General features: G+C 38.3%; 1 protein-coding gene across 1 annotated transcript in view; it reads right to left on the bottom strand.

The window, feature by feature from the left end:
- Positions 1 to 5,054: 5,054 nt before the first annotated feature.
- LOC119722131 (runt-related transcription factor 1-like) overlaps positions 5,055 to 19,539 on the bottom strand; it is a 32,872-nt gene continuing 18,387 nt past the window's right edge. Inside the window, exons 3-4 of the mRNA XM_038192173.1 lie at positions 16,765 to 16,959; positions 5,055 to 8,689 (exon numbers count right to left, since the gene is read on the bottom strand). Of these exons, the coding sequence (XP_038048101.1) occupies positions 7,845 to 8,689; positions 16,765 to 16,959 (1,040 nt within the window). The 3' untranslated portion in view covers positions 5,055 to 7,844. The remainder of the gene's footprint in view (positions 8,690 to 16,764; positions 16,960 to 19,539) is intronic.

Below are 19,539 nucleotides of genomic sequence, written 5' to 3'. Positions count from 1 at the left end.
TCTCTGACCTTACAATTCCCCAAAGTCTATAAATTGCTCCGTTTCATCTTAACTGGGATCAGGGAACCAGATTACAAGAACATGATTGGTTTTCTTGGTTTCTCCAGCATCTACAAGCCCGAAAAGTGAAACAAGTCAGTTTAACAATATTTGCTGTTACATACTAATCCCCCAAATCCATTTATTTCTGAAAATTGCAGCAAAAGCAAATGCTGTACATTCCCTTTAACTTTTTCGCATGTTGACCAGTTTGCCCCAGTCTTCCAAAAAGGGCTGACGATGTACAAAAAAAAATTGCACGTAAAAATGTAAAATCTGTTTATTATAAGATGGAATTTTGCGTCAGGTTGATATAAATCAAATTAGGTTTTGCCCTTCACCGACGTTCAAAATCTGTTTTGATATATTCAATGTAGCCTGGTTTTCATTTTGAAATTTCCCAACAAATGGCATTCAAATCCTTTCTTTTTCATTTTTCGGAGGAGTTACTAAGTAATTTGTCAAGTTGGTTACGGGTACTCGATCCCGTAATCTGGAACCGGTTCCTGACATCAGTGGTCGGGTACTTGGGCACCTGGTTCCATACACAGCCGGGTACCCACAGCAGACTTTTTTGTGTGTGTATACAACGGAATCTAGTTACAAGACCCAAAAATTGTGCATATATTTTCTCTGTTTTCTCAAAATGTATAGTATCAACTTAGCTGATACTTCGACAGGTTAGTTGTTAGTCACGCTACTTAAGATTTTGAGAAAGTTTGTTGCTTTAAACAAAAAATATAGCAAAATTGAATGATCCTATATACCGTTAATATAATATTGTTTGTACAAGAAATATCATGTAATCTGCTGTAAATACATTTTTGATTGCCCTGTTGGATATAAATATACATGTACATGCTGAAGACTTCGTGACTGAACTGGTGAACAGTCAAGCTCCATATTTTCAGTAGATCTGTTGTTACCTCTCAATCATACGTGATTTTTTTTCTCTCATCAGTCTTCCTATGCTTGTCTTTTCAAAATGAAAAATGTTGTGTTGGTAAACTATTAACAAATTACAAAAAATGTAGTTCATTCTTAAGATGGAATTTTGCATCGGGGTGGTATAAATCAAGTTAGGTTTTGCCCTTCATCGACATTTAAACACTGTATACTCAGTGTGTTACCTCCAGAGTGAAAGTTGGAAAAAAAATCAATCGGGTGGACTCGAACCCACGACCTCTTGCTTTCTAGTGCAGATGTCTTACCACTCGACCACCGAGCTAACGGGATCGGTTGGCTGGTTCGAATCTGATGTACATAGCAGCGGGTACCGCATAAACTAATAATTATTAATATCTTATAATAGTTTATGCGGTACCCGCTGCTATGTACATCAGATTCGAAATAGCCAACTGATCCCGTTAGCTCGGTGGTCGAGTGGTAAGATGTCTGCACTAGAAAGCAGGAGGTCGTGGGTTTGAGTCCCACCCAAGTGATTTTTTCCAACTTTCACTCGGGAGGTAACACACTTAGCATACAGTGTTTAAACATCGGTGAAGGGCAAAACCTAACTTGATTTAGTTCATTCTTCTTGCTGTGAAGTTACAGTGAATTGAAATAGCGCCCTCATTAGACATATCTAGGGCAACCTTGCTTCTCCTGCTTCATTAGTACCGAGCTCGGTATAGTTTATTTTGTTGTCATTGTGACATTTTAGTTTCAATTGTACTGTTTTAAGGTATTATTAGACTCTCTAAAGTGATAAATTTTACTGTTTGCAGAACAAAAAACATAGATTTGGCTTGTTTTCTTGAATTGTGTTCCCCAAATTCTCAATAAATGCTATAGGATCAAATGATCATTTCGAAACCCTGGCATTTGTAATTGTCTCTAAAAATAGCTTGCTTTGTTGTGAAGCAGTCACAGCTCAATCAACACGGCCCTGAATTCTGGAAGAAAAGCAACTCTGGAAATTTCCAAATTCCTTTCTTCTTATGCACTGTTGACATTCAATATGATCTCACAGTGAAAAGAATGCATCGGAAATAACTTCCATTTTTGATAATCCTCAGTACCTGTATTCTCAAGCTGAAAAACTCAAGGTTAGAAAGAACACAATCCACGTGGGCTGCATGTTCCTCCTTTGTTCGACTTTCAGAGGGTCCGACTACCCTTTTGTGTACATATAAGGATAACATTGGATTTGGGTTCGAGACAGTACTTTCAATTTTGGCGCAGGATTGCGTAATCTGTCACAGGACACCTGCTATTGGTATTGGTATTGGCCAATTGCTTGAACAGTGGTAGATAAACATATGAACAAATTTGGTACTTTGGGTGAAATGCAGAGTCCTTTGTGATAGATTTGTGTGTTGCAATATGTCCACATGCTGTCCTTCACTTGTTCTCTTCAGACAAATTTCGCCTTTTGTGGAATAATTGCCAAACAAGTACACAGGATGGTGTGCAAAGTGTATGAGCTTCAGGTTCAGTCACTGAGTTAGACTTGTTTTTCTACTCTCTGGGAGATTTTGAGTGGGTGATGCCAGTGCCAGAGACAGTATAAATCAGACAAGTTTGTTTGTACTTAACGAAATCGGTGAATAAACCTGAAAGTTTGTTATTTCAATTCTTATATATCCATCATCTAAAATAGGGTATGTAATAGTTTTGCCATGGTCTATAACATTTCAGCAGATTCGCTGATTAATTACGCAAGACAATCGCATCTTGACCTCTAGATTTTGACCAATCTGCGGGTGCTTTCTATATCGGGTCTTCGGTCATTCACTGTTGTCGCGTCATAGCCATGGATAAAAAAAAACCTAGACCAGCAACAAAGGCTGTGGTCACGCGCTCTGTAATATGTTACGCGAACACTGCATTCGAATGACCAATCATAGTTTTAGTCCTGATTTGGGAATGAAATGATGTCACGATTTAGTTAAGTCGACTCGCTGAGGCGCGAGATCGCATTAATCTGCATACTTTGACATATCAGACATTATACAGGAGACAGGGCTCCGTGAATAACGGGTGATACTCAGACTACATCGAGTAATGGTCAAGGAGATTACAGACTTGGAGTTTTGGATCATTTCTCTGAATCATTGATTAGATATCCTGGTTAATTGGCTTAGTAACGGACATTACATTTTCTTCTGTAACACTGAAATTGCCAAAGTCTGCATTTTACAGATTCCTTTACAGAAACTTCTAGATCTTTAACAGAAAATTCTAGACCTAAAAACATCAGACCGTACTCCCTGGACATTTTATTGTGTTCATATCTATGGGGGGAAAGGGGGGGGGGGCAAACGAAAGTTGGAGACGGCCAATTTTGTCAATTTCAAACAAAAATAACAAAGCAGTACAAAAGCTCTTTATTTCTTTCCTTTTTCTGGTATTTTATTAACATTTTCTGTCAAACACACAAGCAAACAGACCAATACTTTGTGACTGTCAAACAGTCCCATATAAACACGAACCCCAGAAACAAAAACAAAATCCACATTTTGAAACTTAAAAATTAATTCACAGAGCCACATGGGGACATTTATACAATTTTCAGTTTTATGTACATGTAACTTGGAAGCACTACAGTCTCTTTGGCTTAAAAACATGTTCCATGCTTTCTAAATGAACACATAGCAATCGCTGCGGTTGGCTGCTCAAAACTGCTTTGAATAAACATCCACTGAAGGCCATCTGTGGCTCGAAAGAAGTCTTACAAATAAATAACTTGAACAACATCTCGATCTACCCATCAACAACTTAAGGTTTTGCCTTTGTAGAAAACTTCAAGACACCATTTTGTTCTATAAAATTTTGAAGCCAACCGAAGGTGGAACGAGTGTGAATAAAGCTCTCCATTTCCATCTGGCTTTTTGAAAAAGAAAAACACAAATGTTTGTTGAATGTACTCATGAAAAACAACATCAGTTTACACATTACGTGGGCAAATCAAACTTTGGAAAAATTCTCATAAGTCAGAAAGCCTGCAGCCAGATTGGAACACTTGTACACGTTGCTTAAATGTAAGTGTAAAAGCCTCTGTGGAAACAATCATTTTGGTTTTAGTGAATGAAATGTTTTTCTTGTTGATTTTGTCCTCTTTAATTAAAAATTCCTAGTTGAAATCAGGAATCATCCAAATTGGTCAGGGTGGCAATTCTTAACTCGACCAGACTTTTCCCGATACCAGATGACCAAGTTCCCCCCCCCCCCCCCGAAAAAAAAATCCAGCTCAGAACGAAATAGACCTACATATACTATATACATCGTAAGACTTGGCCAATTCTCTCAGCACATGTCCAGAGTCTCAAACAGATCCTATGTACAGTTGCTACACATACTTTCTGATATAGAATATCTTTATACGACTATTATAAAAGTTGACAAAAGTCATGCGCCAGATCTCGTGAGGGCGTCTGTTATCTGTGGTTGGTTTTTGAACGGACGATTTGAATTTTAATTTGAATTAGGTCGTTAAGTCACTTACTTCGACTCTTGCAGTGGCATATTTATTCGCCAAATATGGACTGTTGGTACAATGCATGATGGGAGCTGTCCCAGCCTGCACTGCTGTAAAACTTGTCAACTTTGTTGCCATTTTATCAACCAATTTCGATACAAGCATTCTCAGGAGAACTGGTTGAATGACTTTTGCCAAAAGGTGCATTGATAGGCATTGCATTGCAATTCCAGAATAAGATTTAATCATTATAAACTACTTTCCAAACTGAAGCCTTTCAGTTTCTTGGGAAAAAGCTTCTATTTAGCAACCACAAAATTGTGTTGATAAGCAAAGGTTTAGCAACGAAGGTACACGTTTTGTAGAGTTGCAAACAGTTAATAAAACGTCCACTAAATGTTAACACTGAAACTAGTCCAATTTGTGGGAAGTCATTCTCCGAACGAGACCAAGCCTCATAAAAATGAAGAAGTCTTTACTCTCTCAGAAAAGAGCAGCCTATGATTTTCCTCTAAATATTTATTTTCAGCCTTGACAATACAACCTGGGATAAGTTTTGTTTACTTGGCAGAACTTCTAGTATCCAATCACAGTGGTTTTTTTTAAAGGCATTTGGTAGCCTTATTTGACCAATCACACAACTTGTCTTAAAGGGTTCAAATGCTTTGATTGTCCAATCAGTGCTGTTCTTAGTCTCTTCAGAAAAAAAGTCACACTCTGAATTACAAGGACATTTTTTGTGAAAGGTTTTTATTACTATTATAAAAAAAACACAAAGTTAACAGAATAACACAAAACATGTTTGAAACAGTTTTTGAAAATGGCTAATTAAATTAAATTTATTTAGATTACGGTAAAGCATACAAAATTACAGTTTTCAGCACGCATTTCTGTTATTTATGCAATTTCACACTATTCGCAATGACACTTTCACGCTGCTATTAAATATTGATACAAACACGCGGACGTTATTACAGTTTCAATTTCTTGATTACGTACATCAGAAAAAACAACACAAGTTAGGTAATCTTATTTTTTAAGTATTACATTTGCATTCTTGTTCATTCTAAATATTTCATATCTGAATCAAGTCTTTTCTTAAATAACAGTTTTGTTTATGTACATCTCTGTACAATGCAAGGCTTACAAACTTCATATCCCTGCTTTCCAAACCAAACGTTTATAAATATTATTTTTTTCGTTAGCTTACAGCTTCTCAGAAACTTGTTACTGAAATTGGCAAAGTCAACTTTCTGTTTATCCTTTGATTTTCTCTGTTCTAGTTGACAAAATCCTTCCTTGGAATATGAAATATGTCGTTTTCATTTAATGTCACCTAACATTATAAAACGTTAAAACTGATATGTGTGTGTTCTTTTTTGGAGTTCCTTAACATTTTTGCTTTAAACCAAACGGTGAACACATCCTCAAAAGTAAGAAACCACCAGTTTTTATCTCTTGTAAAAAAAAAAGCCCGGTGGTTTGAAACAACAATGAATTGTAACTTAGCTCATAGCATGAAAAACATTTGTTTGATTTTCAAATTTCACTTTTCTTCCAAACGCCTACAACTTTTCCTCTTTTTTTTTTTTTTTAAACATCGTTTTTCCATCTTGTTTCATAAAAAATATTTACTTTGTAATAACGTGAATTGTACATTTACAAAACTCCCTCTGGGAGTCTTTCTTTTTCCTTTTAAAACAATCAAATTATGATACATCAATTTACAATTACAAGAAAAAAAATGGCGATTAAAATACTCTTACGCCCTTGTGTACAACATATCTACGATCATTTTTCGGCTTCTTCTTTTTTTTATAATGAAGAGTTTTTTTTTCTGATGCCCATAGTCTGGCATTTTTTATGGATTTCAAAATAATCATGCCTGCATGCTATAATTTATTAGTGCAATCACCAGGAATCTATTTAACTAAAAACTTTCTTGTAACTTACCAAAATACAATGATTGCCCAAATTTCTACAGTGCACAAAGCTGGCACTTTGCTTGAACGTCACACGAATTCACACTATGTGTAAATCTGAATTAGGATCTTGTTTGTGCACAAGGGTTAAAAGTATACCTACCAGTCACATAAGACTTACAAACAATCTTAGGTGGTTGTCAGAGCAACTACGCCATTTACTGCTTAAATGACACAGAGTTGCTGGTGCAACGCTACGACTGGCCTGGCCCTTTAATTGACATACTGAACTCACAAGGCAAACCAACACTTCAGGGAGGAATATTTTAAAGGGACTAACACTACTTCATCTTGAAAGTCACTTCTTGGTCGCTTTTTGTTGAATTCTTTGGAATGTCTTTCAGGAAATTCCATACAGATTTCAATTAATTTTTTTTGCCATTAAATATTAATAAATAGGAATATATTATTTCTTTTATCTACAACCTATTTCTAAATCTACGCTTCGCAAAAAGGCGTCTAAATCTACTGTAGCGTTATAAATTACTTGTTTACAATATGATAACAAAATCGTGGGCAAGGCAGTTTTAAAATACTAGCAAATACAAGTTTGTTTTAGTGCAGAGATTAGCCTGTAGAATCTAAATGAATTTCGACAGCCATTCTTGGTCAGGTATCCGCAGCCCATCCATAACAATATTGTGAAATTGTATTTAGGGCACCAGCTATCAATGGGACAAAACAAGATGGCCGCCGCATAATTAAAACACATCTGATCAACCATGCACAAGACATGTACCAGTGTATAAAAGTCAAGTCTTCATTCCATTCCAAGGGAACAAGGTTGTCACACGTCTACTTTTAGAAAGAGAAACAAACCGCGGCCTGCAAATAGGCTGCGGCATTCCTTCTCGATGAACAAGGAGAAAATGATACCGGCAGCAACTCTTTCACTCTTGAGGCAATCTTCGCGATTCTTTGAAGAATGTGACTTTGTGTCAACTTTCATTATTTAGTTTTGTTGTACGTTCAGTGCCTTGTTATTTCTTTTTAAACCTTCATTGTGTAAATATTTTGTTAAAACGATCGGCAGAAGACAACTGCACTTTTTGACAGGCTATTATTTTCTTTATGAAGACCACAGCTTCTATTTCACGTGAAAAGAAGTAGGATCACTTGTGGCAATTGCTGTAACAATCCATACGCAACTGTGAAAAAACAATCGTTTTTAGTATTTGTAAATTGTACTTGAATTGAGATAATTTGGTCATTATTTGGTCCTAGATTTCGACTTTGATGTTGATATTGGGCTGGATTCTACAAGCAAATCTTGCACCTCGTTACCAAATGCTTGGTGTTTAATAAGATTATCACTGTTTTAGATTCACAGATATTGTATAAATATTAAGGTTGCAACCTTTAATTAATTAAATCATTAAGGAAAGATAATTTGCTTGATGCAGTCAGTAAGGTCTCCAGACGTCCTCTTTTCGGTCTTCGTCTACTGGCAGAGGATGCATCCCAGATGGGTCTGGGGCGTGGTGTAAGGACAACGGGATGGGCATCCCAGGAGCTGCTTCAAGAGAAACAATGTTACCTGCGGCAACATCGGTCCGCGTGGGGTCATAGGTCATGAGCGTGGACATGTCGTGACCTCCTGGGTGGTGCGATATCGTCTGCGACGGCATGTCTCTGGGCTTGATGTCTTCCGACTTGCTCTCGGATCTAGTGGTGCTGGGCGGGAGCACATGAGGCGTGCTCTCGAAGAAGTTTTGCACGGGCTGGTGAGACGGCGAGCTCATGTACAGGTGGGGGTACAACTGGTAGGGCGGGGAGCTTGGCAGATACGGTGGGGAGGTCAGCGTGACAGGGGTGGAGGGACCGCCGCCGAACAGATCGGGGGACGGGAGAGGGAACGCGCTGGGTGTCATGGGGAGGAATCGGGTGGAATCGATGCTGGGCGAGAGAACGGACGAGGAAGGGAACCCCGACGTCACGCAGTTTGGGTAGATGAACCGTGGGTCGTTGCTCGCACTGCGCGGGTTAGCCGATACCCCCAGCATGTGGCTCAGGGAGTTCTCGGCGCTGGTGACCGAGGTGAGCTGTGTGAGCTGCCCCATGCCGTCCATGGTGTCCATCTTCAGGTCGGCCGCGGTGGTCCGGGTCGGGCTGATGGCCGGGAGGGCCGTAGTGGCTTGGGGCTGAGGGGTGAAGAACCCTGCGGTCTGGTAGGAGTAGGGCCATGAAGTGGAGGAGGGACGATTCAATGCTATGGCATCCTGCTGCTGTTGCTGCTGCTGCTGGTTATCTGTGGATTAGACAAAGAAAAGGCAATAACGTCAATCATCATGTTACAACTCAAAGTAAACATGTATTTAAAGCAAGTATAACAAAGTAAGCAAAATTCAATTATCCTATTCGCAGGCAAATTGCAAAAAAGTAGTTGCATATAAATATTAAAGGAAAGACTTTTAATTTGTAGGTAAGTGTTTACTAAAACCTGGACTTCTTGGAGCGTAAATGTAGCTCCACTCCCCCCCCCCCCCCTTCACATACACACCCACACACAAACACAATGGGCTTCATCCAAATTTGGCAGTGCGACTGACTGGCTCCTGTGTGCAATTTTGTGAAGTTCTTGCAACATCACAAGTCACAAAAAAAAAGATCATTACTTCTAAAGCATCTCAAGTTTCTCTGCAAACATTGCATGAGGTTGAAAATGAAAGAGGGTTATAAAATCCCTTTATTTACCAAAAAAAATCGGGTCAGCATTGTGCCTTTATGGACTCTGCCCTTCACTATTGTGATTGTGAAATCACCAACTGCAATTTATGTTACAAAAGAACTGGCAATCTTCCTAAAAACTGGGGGGGGGGGGGGGGGGTTTGCACGGCACGGTGATCATGACTGGCGCTTTTGTTGACATACAAATTGTTTTCAAGTTTTATACAAACATATATTAGTCGATGGCCAAAAAACTTGGCTCGGAAAAAGCTGGATTTGAAAGACGTGCGTGGCAAACAGTCTGGGCTGGGGCAGGCCGGCTGGACGTTTTGCATACAATGGCCAAAGTTTGTCAGCTCAACGTTCAGAACTATAGCTGCCAACTTTCATTCTCTGCCAAAACAGAAATGTTTGGCTCCAAACAATGCTTCGTGTAGTTGGCGTGAGCCTTTATGATGGGTACATAAAGCTGGCTTGATAAGAAGGCTGGTGGACACGAACTACATGTGTTAAATTCAGATTGTGAGTTAATCTAAGACGTTTTGTAAAACAGAAATGTGTGGCTCCAAACAATGCTTCGTGTAGTTGGCGTGAGCCTTTATGACGGGTACATAAAGCTGGCTTTATAAGAAGGCTAGTGGACATGAACTACATGTACATGATTGTGAGTGAATGTAAGACATTTGTAAATTTGTTTTTTAAGATATGTTTGTCAATAATATGTATTTTGTAGACATTTCGTGAAATGGTATTATTTGCATTGGTGTGTTCAAGTCAATTTGGGTCTAATCAATATTAGGTTTTGCCCTTCGCCAACGTCAATTTGGGTCATTTTTGTATAGTAAAAAAAATGTTAATGCGACCACCCAGTGAGGGAATATGACCTTTTGCTTGTCGTCAGCTGCCAAGTAAATTACCATAGCAGCTGATCGAGTATGACCTTGCTGTATCCCAATAAAATTATGACAAGTATAAACTTCATCGGAATGGCATGACATAATAAACCCCACACCAAAAAAAAAAAAAAATTGAGTGAGTCACCAGCGTATGACTGACTGACCACGGCTTGAACGATTTCAACATATCCTCTCGGTTTACAATAGGTTATTGTTCTCATTTTTTTCTTTTTCACTGACGCAGAAAAAAAATTCTGGAGACGGCATTGTCACATGTTCTTTTATATACCTAACGGATAAAAATGGATATGACATCTGCTTGTCCTTTTTGTCAAATTGTGATTAAATTATGATGCGCAAAGCCAGATACAAGTTCAAAAATTCTATACTTGTTGCAGTTTGTGAGGAAAAAAATTACAATAGATTTTCTGCATGACTGAATGACTGTTCGTTTACAGCAAGGCCTGATGCAATTACACCAAAATCAAAAATTGGTAGGTGCACAAACTTTAACAGTTTCTTTTTCTGGCCAATCTCCAAGAAATATAAACAACCGTGTGCATGTGTGTATAGGAAGTCATACGTGGGGAGCAAAACACTTTCATTTTGAAAAATATAAATACAGTGCAAGATACTGTGAATGGATTTCACCTGTTTTTGTCAATTACAGGCAATTTACTTCATTGCCTTGGGGCCGTACACAGTATAAGCCTTGAAGCCTAGTCATAACTTATCCTTTGTGTCGCAAAGCTAGGGTTTTGCAATTGTTGGGTTATTGTTTTGGGGTTTTGGAATTTTCTTGTTTGTGGTGAGGACAGTTTACGGTTTGTGTTTTCTTTTTCATCTCTATTTTGGCAATTTTTTTCTTTGTATTCGAGCTTAATTTCATGACTCACAAATACTTTCATTCTTGACAGAATATTTTAACTCATTTGACCATCCATATAAAAATACTTAAATGAAGTATTGCAAACGGGCCAGCAATAGTAAATAATTGCATTTATCAAACACCCCCTCCTTAAAAAGAAGGGCCAATTACCAAGATTCTCTATTCAACCATTAGCCTTCCAAATATGGCCGTTTTTTTTTCTCAGAGGGTACAGAAGGTGTGATATCCTGAATTACTCCTTTGCATAGTTTTATGTTGTCAGCATAACCTTGGCCTCGGCCCACCCTGTGGAATGGCAACAGCCTGAGGGGCCATGTCAACATCAGTCCAATACCCTTCCAGAATTTAATTTGAAACAGATATTGAAATTCTAGAGGGAGAAATATGTTTCTTAATCAGAGGGGGAAATATGTTTCTTAATCAGAGCAGCCCCCCCCCAGTAATGTTTCTTATTCAGAAATACCCCCCTCCCCCTGAAGTAATATCCAAATATATTGTCCATTTGTGTTTTTGCATCAAAAACCTGCTAAATCTTTGCTTTAAAAAACTTACAAATTAAAAATTAAAAAAAAATCACTAAAAAAGAAATGTACTACTTAAGATTTAATCAGTTGGGTACTGTGGTCCAATGGTTATGGTGTTCGCCTCATGTGCCATGGTACATGGGTTCAAACCCTGACAGGGAACATGGTGCTTGTGCTCTTGGGCAAGGCACTTTACTTTGATTACCTCTTTCCACCCAGGAGTATATATGGGTACCTGTGAAGGTAAAGACCAAATTGCGGTGATCGCGAGCTGCTGCCGAAAAAATGGTCTCATTCCTGTTGAACAGGGATAGTAATTGTGATGCGCATTTGATCATATTCATATGGAATTTGCTCAATATAAATGTACAATGTATAAATTATTATTTATTATTTAAGATTTACTGCAGGGAAAAAATAGATAGGGAAAGCAATTGAAATGGCTAAAATAACAACTTGCTTTTGTGTCTACTTTGAATACATCCTGTCCCCAAATTGCTGGCATTTCCCGCATACATTAGCCCTATTCAACCCTTCCCTATAATGAGGGTGTTTTCTAGAGGCGACGACAGTGTGTCATACAACTGACCAGCCATGAGCGTCTGACCATTCATAAGAAGAAGGAAAAAACCTATGGTCATTTTCAGGGTCAGAAGTTCAGAAGATTCTGGACATAGGGCTTGAAAACTGGGTCGGTCAGCGAGCGGAGGATTTGACCTGACCTTGAATTGTCCAAGCGAATAGCCCTGGCCTGTCAGATTTATTATAAACTGACGATTGAGCCCGGACAATGATGGCCAAGATAATGCTTCAAGGCAAATTCTGTTATTAACAACAGTCCGGATCAGAGAGGTTTTTAAACAGAGCTGAAAATTTCTCGCCAAAAAAGGAAATTAATTTTAGAACTGAAAACGGTTCATCTAAGTAGCAAATCAAACAATACAGCAATGCAGCTTTTGCCGAGATGACGCCAGTTAATTGTGCACGGCCGTTTTGAAGAAGGCAGATTGAATTACTCCGAAGTGCGGCCAAGTCAATTGCGGAAATAATGAGATTTATCCTGATTTTCCTAGACGAGGCTAAATGCCCGTCTCTGACATTTTGTTCCCTCATTAGGGCGTAATGCCTGTCCTCTAGATGAACTCGCATGAGTACAATCTCACTCTCCACAAGAAATTAATTTTTGAAGTGATTTGTAAAAATTTCAAAATGAGATCTTGAAGAAAATATGGGGATTTTTTTTTTTCACTGTAAACCTTTGCAAAGATTAATCCAATTATGGGAGAAAAAAAAATTGGATAAAACAAATCTTTCCCAAATTGAAGGCAATGAAACTAAAAAGACTGACCTAATAATATTGCAGATTTTTCAGTAAAGTTGGTTGAACTTTGCCAGCACAAAGTTCTGTGACCTTATTAAATATTGAATTTCACACCCCCCCCCAAAAAAAAATCCACCCTAATTTAATGAAGTCTTATACAAATATTTAACCGTGAAAAGTTGAAATTAAAAAACACAATAGTTAATTTTTAAGCTACAATCATAGGAACGTAGAAATTCCTTTCACGCCCATGGCTACATTTTTGTTCCATTTTATATTTTGGGGTGCATGAATGTAGGGATTTCCCCCTTACATCAACAGTTCCCAAATTCATATACATATAAGGCAACAATGACCCATCTGGCAGTCAGTAAGTAAACAAAACAAGCACCGTAACTGCTACTAATTTAAGGATATTACTCAGACCAACAAACACTTATCTTAAACTTCATTTCCTAAATACTATCGGCCAGCGTTGTACCGGTACGTGCACCATGCTCAGTATTCATTGATCCTGTTTTGGTTGCCCGACACGACAAGGAAACCACAGAGTTATTGCGAGGCTTGTTCATAGTTATCCGGATAATTCACAAACAAACACATTATGCTGCTGATGCAGGATCGTGGCAGTCTGAAAATAGTTTTTTATTGCTCATTTAGTGCCGATCGTGTTACGTAGGAATGCACTTGTTTATTTCTATCTTACAAAATGAAAGCCTAGTAAACAGATTCATCGTATTGCATTCATTCAAATGGAATAACAAATATTTGAGAATTTGTAAAGGTTGATCATGCAGAAGGACTGCAAAATTATCTTCAATTTTTTTAATCCATGTTGAAATTAATTTGTTATTTTTACATGTTTCATGCTAAACCATTTTGAGAGGTCAGATTTCCATCTTGGAGGTCAGCAGCATATTATTATTTTTTAACAATTTGGTGAAAATGCGTGATTGCATGATAACCAAACTAAATGGAATCATCTCATTGGAAATTTCGTGTCTGTCTTCCAAAAAAGTGGATTGTGGTAGCTCTGTCATGCAAAGGATGCACCATGAATTAAAAAAAAAATTACAATAATTATTTTTACCGAGAATGGACCTTCGGTAGACGTTTCCATAGGGTCGTGCACAAACATTTTCAAATGTTCATAACCCCTAACCCCCATTTTACCTTATCCTACCACCACAAATGTTGGTATATTTATGTTTTTGGACCCCGGGCAATCGATTTAGCCAATTTGCGACGGTAACATTTTGCCTCTAAATATGAGTTGTGACATCAGAGAGACATTGAAATGTCTCCTTAATCTACCGTGTCTCCCCAGTACATATGATTGACAAATTTTGTCCAACTAAATTATTCTAGGAATAGTATATATTGTAATGAGAGTAGTGCTGGGCGAGTATCCCGAGTACTCGGGAGTAGTGGTTGCTACTTGTTATTCTACTCATGATTTTTCATCTACTCGAGTACTCGTCCTGGCGCGAGTAGAAGTAGGTACTCGCGAGTAGCAATTTTTTTTTACAAGTGCTGACTTAGAAAAAAGTAACCACTTTGCGGTTTCTATGCCAAACTTGTCTGTTGTCTTAATACATCCCCCGCAATAAAGGAATCACTACCTCTACCTGTTTCATTGGGATTCCACTAGCACTCTCAACAAATAAATGCTCAATTAAAATCAGCCAAACTTTTGCCTAGTAAGAATATAACAGTGCTGAAGCATGTGGTGTGTCTTGCACGGTTAATTCATAGTAGTAACTTCCTTCTGAATAATGTTTATGCCATTTTGTCCCTGTTTTTATGGGAATTTAGTAAACTACTCATGAGTAACTCGACTACTCGTGAGTAATTTCTCTGCGAGTAATAGAGTAGGAAAATCCACTACTCGCCCAGGCCTAAATGACAGTTTCTAATCTAACAAACAAACTAAATTTACCCCGGCCAAAATTGCATGATTTTTAAATCTGAGAGAATGTCATTGCCTAATCACCGACAAAAAACCCCAAACAATTCCAGGAAATGTTGTTTTTATCTCTTGTAATGTGGAGAGGTGATGAGAGTTCGGAAGATATTCATGACTTCAGGAAGTAGGATATCCTGTAGCCTTGTTTGTCCTGTAGGAATCAAGGCCTGCTATGACCAGACTCCGATAAAACTGGGGCTTAGGGCTAGCTTGTTGTGGCAATTTCCTGTTGTGTTAATTACATGTTTATGGGATGTACGTGGCTCATGAAACGGCAGTCCTCGATTTTGGTACATGGAAATTCTGTTCATCTTGTGTTGGCCAAGTTGCTCATTGGGGAATTTCTGGTGGTTTATTGTGGTTTTTTTACACATTATGCTTCGGATTGATTGAAAACAAGCGTGTAGGTGTATTTTGGGGCCTTTCTGTTATATTAATACTTGCCCATGGGATTTGTGGGTAGAGTAGAGTTATTTTCGAAATGCTTCGGAACTTTGTAAACAGGTTTTTTTTTTTAACTGCTTCTTGTATTTTCGTGAATGTTGAAAACATCCAGGGAACTCTATGTTTGAATTGACTAGCATTGAAGAATATACTTCTTTATGCTACTTTTTCACCGTAATGCTTTTGTGATAACAGTAATTCGTGGAAAAGTTGAGCTTGAAATTAGTTTGCAGTTTATAAAAATGCTGGGGAAAAACAACAACAATGTTTTGAACTTGTGTAAATGTTGAACACTGACCTTTATATGTCATTTTCTGCACCTGCCATTTTTTGGTTTTAATGAAAATTTTATTTGTCAGTGTGTTATTTACATTACCAGATTATGACTACATGCAACAGTTGTAGATGGTACCAACGTGTACCTGAATTATTATTTGAGGAAACAAACTAAACAAACAAGAAGAACAATTTCGAAATTCATGTTTTTATGTTGCCGGTTTTCTTGTGAACGGTGCCAGTGAGTTCCTGTATACAAGATCCTGGTACAATCCAACGATCTCCCCATGTGAAATTTTAATCGAAACATGTGACCTCATAATGACCTGAATGCAACAAGGACCTCCGTCTCAGCTCAGGAAGTTCACATACCGGGTACCAGCCAATGCACGGGTACCGGTTCCATTGCCGAGAAATTCAGACTGCCGTTTCCTGTGCATGCACTTCCCCTTTTATTTCGAATCGCATAACTTGATAACATTACATTGACGAATTGAAGATGACTTCAATTCTAAAGTAATTCTAGTGAGAACTAGAATTCAGTGTCATGTGATCTTCAACAAAGTCACATGGTCATACTGACAGCCAAATACTGTCAGGTGGTTTAACAAAAACTGTCCAATCACATAGTTCCTGTCAATTTGGACTTATTTCAAATCTCACCAGTGAAAATCAAATTTCCAAAAATCAAATCTTCAATTTTTTTTCAGCCTTGCAATTTCTTGTAATGGCATATTTTGATACCGTCTCGTCCAAGGTCAAAAGCTGTACTTTCCAAGCTATTCTGATCAAAACGCAACTACTTGTAGCCATGTACCCATGGGGTTTGGTGTTATGAAACTTTATCTGCCATACAACTGAATGCATAGTGCACAATGTGGCCATGCATACCAATTTCTCAGATGTGTGTGCGACTCTCTTGAGTTCAATTTAGCACAGAAGTATGCGGATGTGTAAAGTCATCTCAAGTTTCATAGTTTACCAAAGGCCTCAAAACTGATATTCATTACCTTGGACAGTTCTCCATTAAAATATAAAAACAGAAATCAGTTCTTAGTTAGAGCAAGTCTGAACGTGTCTTGCATTCACAGGCATTTTGTGAACATCTAATGCACACTGGGGCGGGGAAGGGGGATATCACGTTTTGAAAGTGCACAAAAGTACTCAAGTAGTAAATCTGTGTACCAGACATTAAAACTTTTCAGAAAAATGATGATTTTCATCAAAACAGAACACCAACCAAAAGCGTGCTTGAACCACAAGTTTGAATTCCCCCTTCAGTGAAATTTCTTTATCCAACTGAAACATTTGGTATTTTTTTAATGGAATTAATGACCAACCTTGCGTAACCGCTGTCAGATAGTTGTTTGTGGAGTTCAGGACCTGCGGTCGGATGTTTCGGACCTGAGGCTGGGGCATGGGCTGGCTCTTGGCCGGGGAGAAACCGGACAGCTCACCGATGCGGTTGGGGAAAGGCAGACTGGGGTTGTGGAGATGCTGAGGCATGCGAGGCTCCTCGAGCTTAGGTCTGTGTCCTGGCAGAGAAAGAGAACGGAAACTGAAAAATTAGACGTGGGCTGAAAAATTTCCAGGAATAGAGCGTGTAAATTCTAGCAGGTCCACGTTCACTTTTTTATGAACGTCTTGGTACCAAACAGTGACTAGTCTAGTCACTGACTCCCATGTTTTGACCTTACCCAATTGTTATCTGCATGATCGACTGAACGGAACTTGAGGTCAACCATTTGAATTTTATAATAGTCATCAATTCGCAAAATTTTCAACATGTTGTATTAAATTGTAATGCTTTCTTTTCTTTTGAAATACCCATTTATTGCCCTTGATTGGATGGGCCCAGTCAGGACACAAAATAAACGCCTAAAAATTGGACGTTTCACACGTTGTAGATCCTATACATGGTGACCGGAGGTGCTGTATTCTCGTCAAATATTGCAGTTTTTTTAGGTCAACTTACTGTTACACGCGCTGTTGGTAATGAAATAATAGCATTTAGATACTAAGGGTAAAAACGTGGGTTTGTTTTGATGGTGGCAATATTTTGATAATAGCTAAATCAAAGCACATTCAGGCACATTATGAAATATGAGTGGAAATACCATTAGAAGCTGGTCAATTAAAGGCTAATTATTAAAAATCTTTGATTAAAGATATCAAGTAAATATTAAATATTATTGTTAAATTTATATCTATTAACAGTGGTTTGGAGATCTAAACAAATGTGGCTTAAATTTAATCAACAGTTATAAAAAATAACATTAATAGCACATCAAAGCTTTCCATTGATAAAATAATTTCAAAAGAGCAATGATTATGAAAATAAGTCAAATTTCAATCAAATGCTCAGAAATTGTACATGAATTAAAAATCAGCTCCCAGTCGACATTGGAGGCAGAAATCAACATGTTATGTCAAAAGAGGAACAATCAGTCCAAAAACCAACCTAAATGGGAATCATTTCTGAGAAAGTCGTTAAGTATGAGTAGTTGTTCTTGAACCACTGTCTGTCTGCATAATCTGCCAGAGTGCATTGGCCTCCAGCACAATTAACCCAACCCTCTGGAGCAACAACTTCCAAGAAAACTATCCCCCACCCTGGCCCATCCTTTTCAATCAAATTAGGGCCGCTATCACTTTTTGTGTGTTATCTCATTGATCATTTTCAGTCATGTGTTGGGGAGACCAGTGTTAATCTCAAAGCCCAAGCCTTTTTCTTGTTTCTTTTCTAGTCTGGCCAGGGCTTTGTTTAGCTAATAAGCCCCCTAGATTGTTCCTGACCACAAACTTCCTGTGGTCAGTCAGGCACTTCACCTTTTCAGGTGAAATCTTTTTTTAAAAGCCGCTCTTAATTCCCGATTACATAATCTTGCTGTTTTCAGGGAAAATATCAATGCGTACAAACTGAACTCTTGAATGCACAAAATACCTCTGCTGTATTTGAATCATTATCCTAATTGATTTTTCATGTTGCTTCTTGAAACTTTTTTGACCGATCAGTCTGCTCCTTTAAGTGCATGGGTTGAACGAACTTGTCCACACACATCCTCTTCTCAAATCAAACTGTCCTTGTTTCTATTCAGTATCAGGACATTCAGGGGTTAAAGTGGCAGTAATCAATCACATAATAATGTCTTGTGTTTAGGATGATGAGTCAGAGGGTTTTTCTTAGAATCTCGTGATAAGACTCAAGGTGAAACAAATAATTAAGCATCTGTCATTGGTCGCACAGATGATTCTAGCTCTGTCAACGGAAACTGCTCTTTCTATTATTCATCTTAACCCAAACAAATATACCAATGTCTTCTGTCCCTAAGTTATTAATAGATTGAATCATTTCGCATGAATTCCCAAATGTGATCATCATGGGCTGGTGCCGCCACTCCGGCGATTCTATTTGTGTTGCTCAGTGCCACGAGGGACAAGGGAACAAGACATTGACAGCGATTGTGTGTTTTGACTGTTGTAAAGGTTTTATCTGAGTCAATCTGTGTTGCGTAATTTGTTTTCCTGTCATTTGTAACAACACATCCAATCATTGGCCAATTTCACATCATGGACTTCCCAACTTATCTTTTAAATCCCTCAAGTAAATTATCTGCCTTTCACAACTCTTTTTCTTTTGTGAGACTTAATCACACAAACCAAATGCACACATATGGATGGCCAAGTTCCTGTCCCATTGATCACTTCTTGGAAAAACCAACCCACGAAAGGAGGTCAGGCTATGCAAATGAGATCCAAACCCACATGAGACATGCCATCCGATTGGTCAAGCACCATGCAAGCCGCGCTCCAATTGGCCAGAGGATTACTCACTGGATGTGGGTATGTAAGGCTGCACCTAATTGGTTGGGACTGATTGAATCTTGACTTTGATTGGCTAACATGGGTAGTCGGTGATGAGAGTTACATCATTTGACCAGGACTGAACCCTTAATTTATTTGTAGTACTTGTTGGAGTTGAGATAATGACCCATGACTCACAGGAAGTAAGATGTGATGGAATAATGGATATTGTTGTATTTTATTCCGGTCTCGATTTCCCAATATGTCTCCAGGGTGCAAATGCTTTTCTCCACACTTGTGGTTATTTTTTT

This window comes from Patiria miniata, unplaced genomic scaffold, assembly GCF_015706575.1.
Source record: "Patiria miniata isolate m_02_andy unplaced genomic scaffold, ASM1570657v1 HiC_scaffold_14, whole genome shotgun sequence".
NCBI classification, from domain to species: domain Eukaryota; kingdom Metazoa; phylum Echinodermata; class Asteroidea; order Valvatida; family Asterinidae; genus Patiria; species Patiria miniata.
Note: the sequence above shows the minus strand (reverse complement) of the source record. Positions and strands in the feature narration are given on the sequence as shown.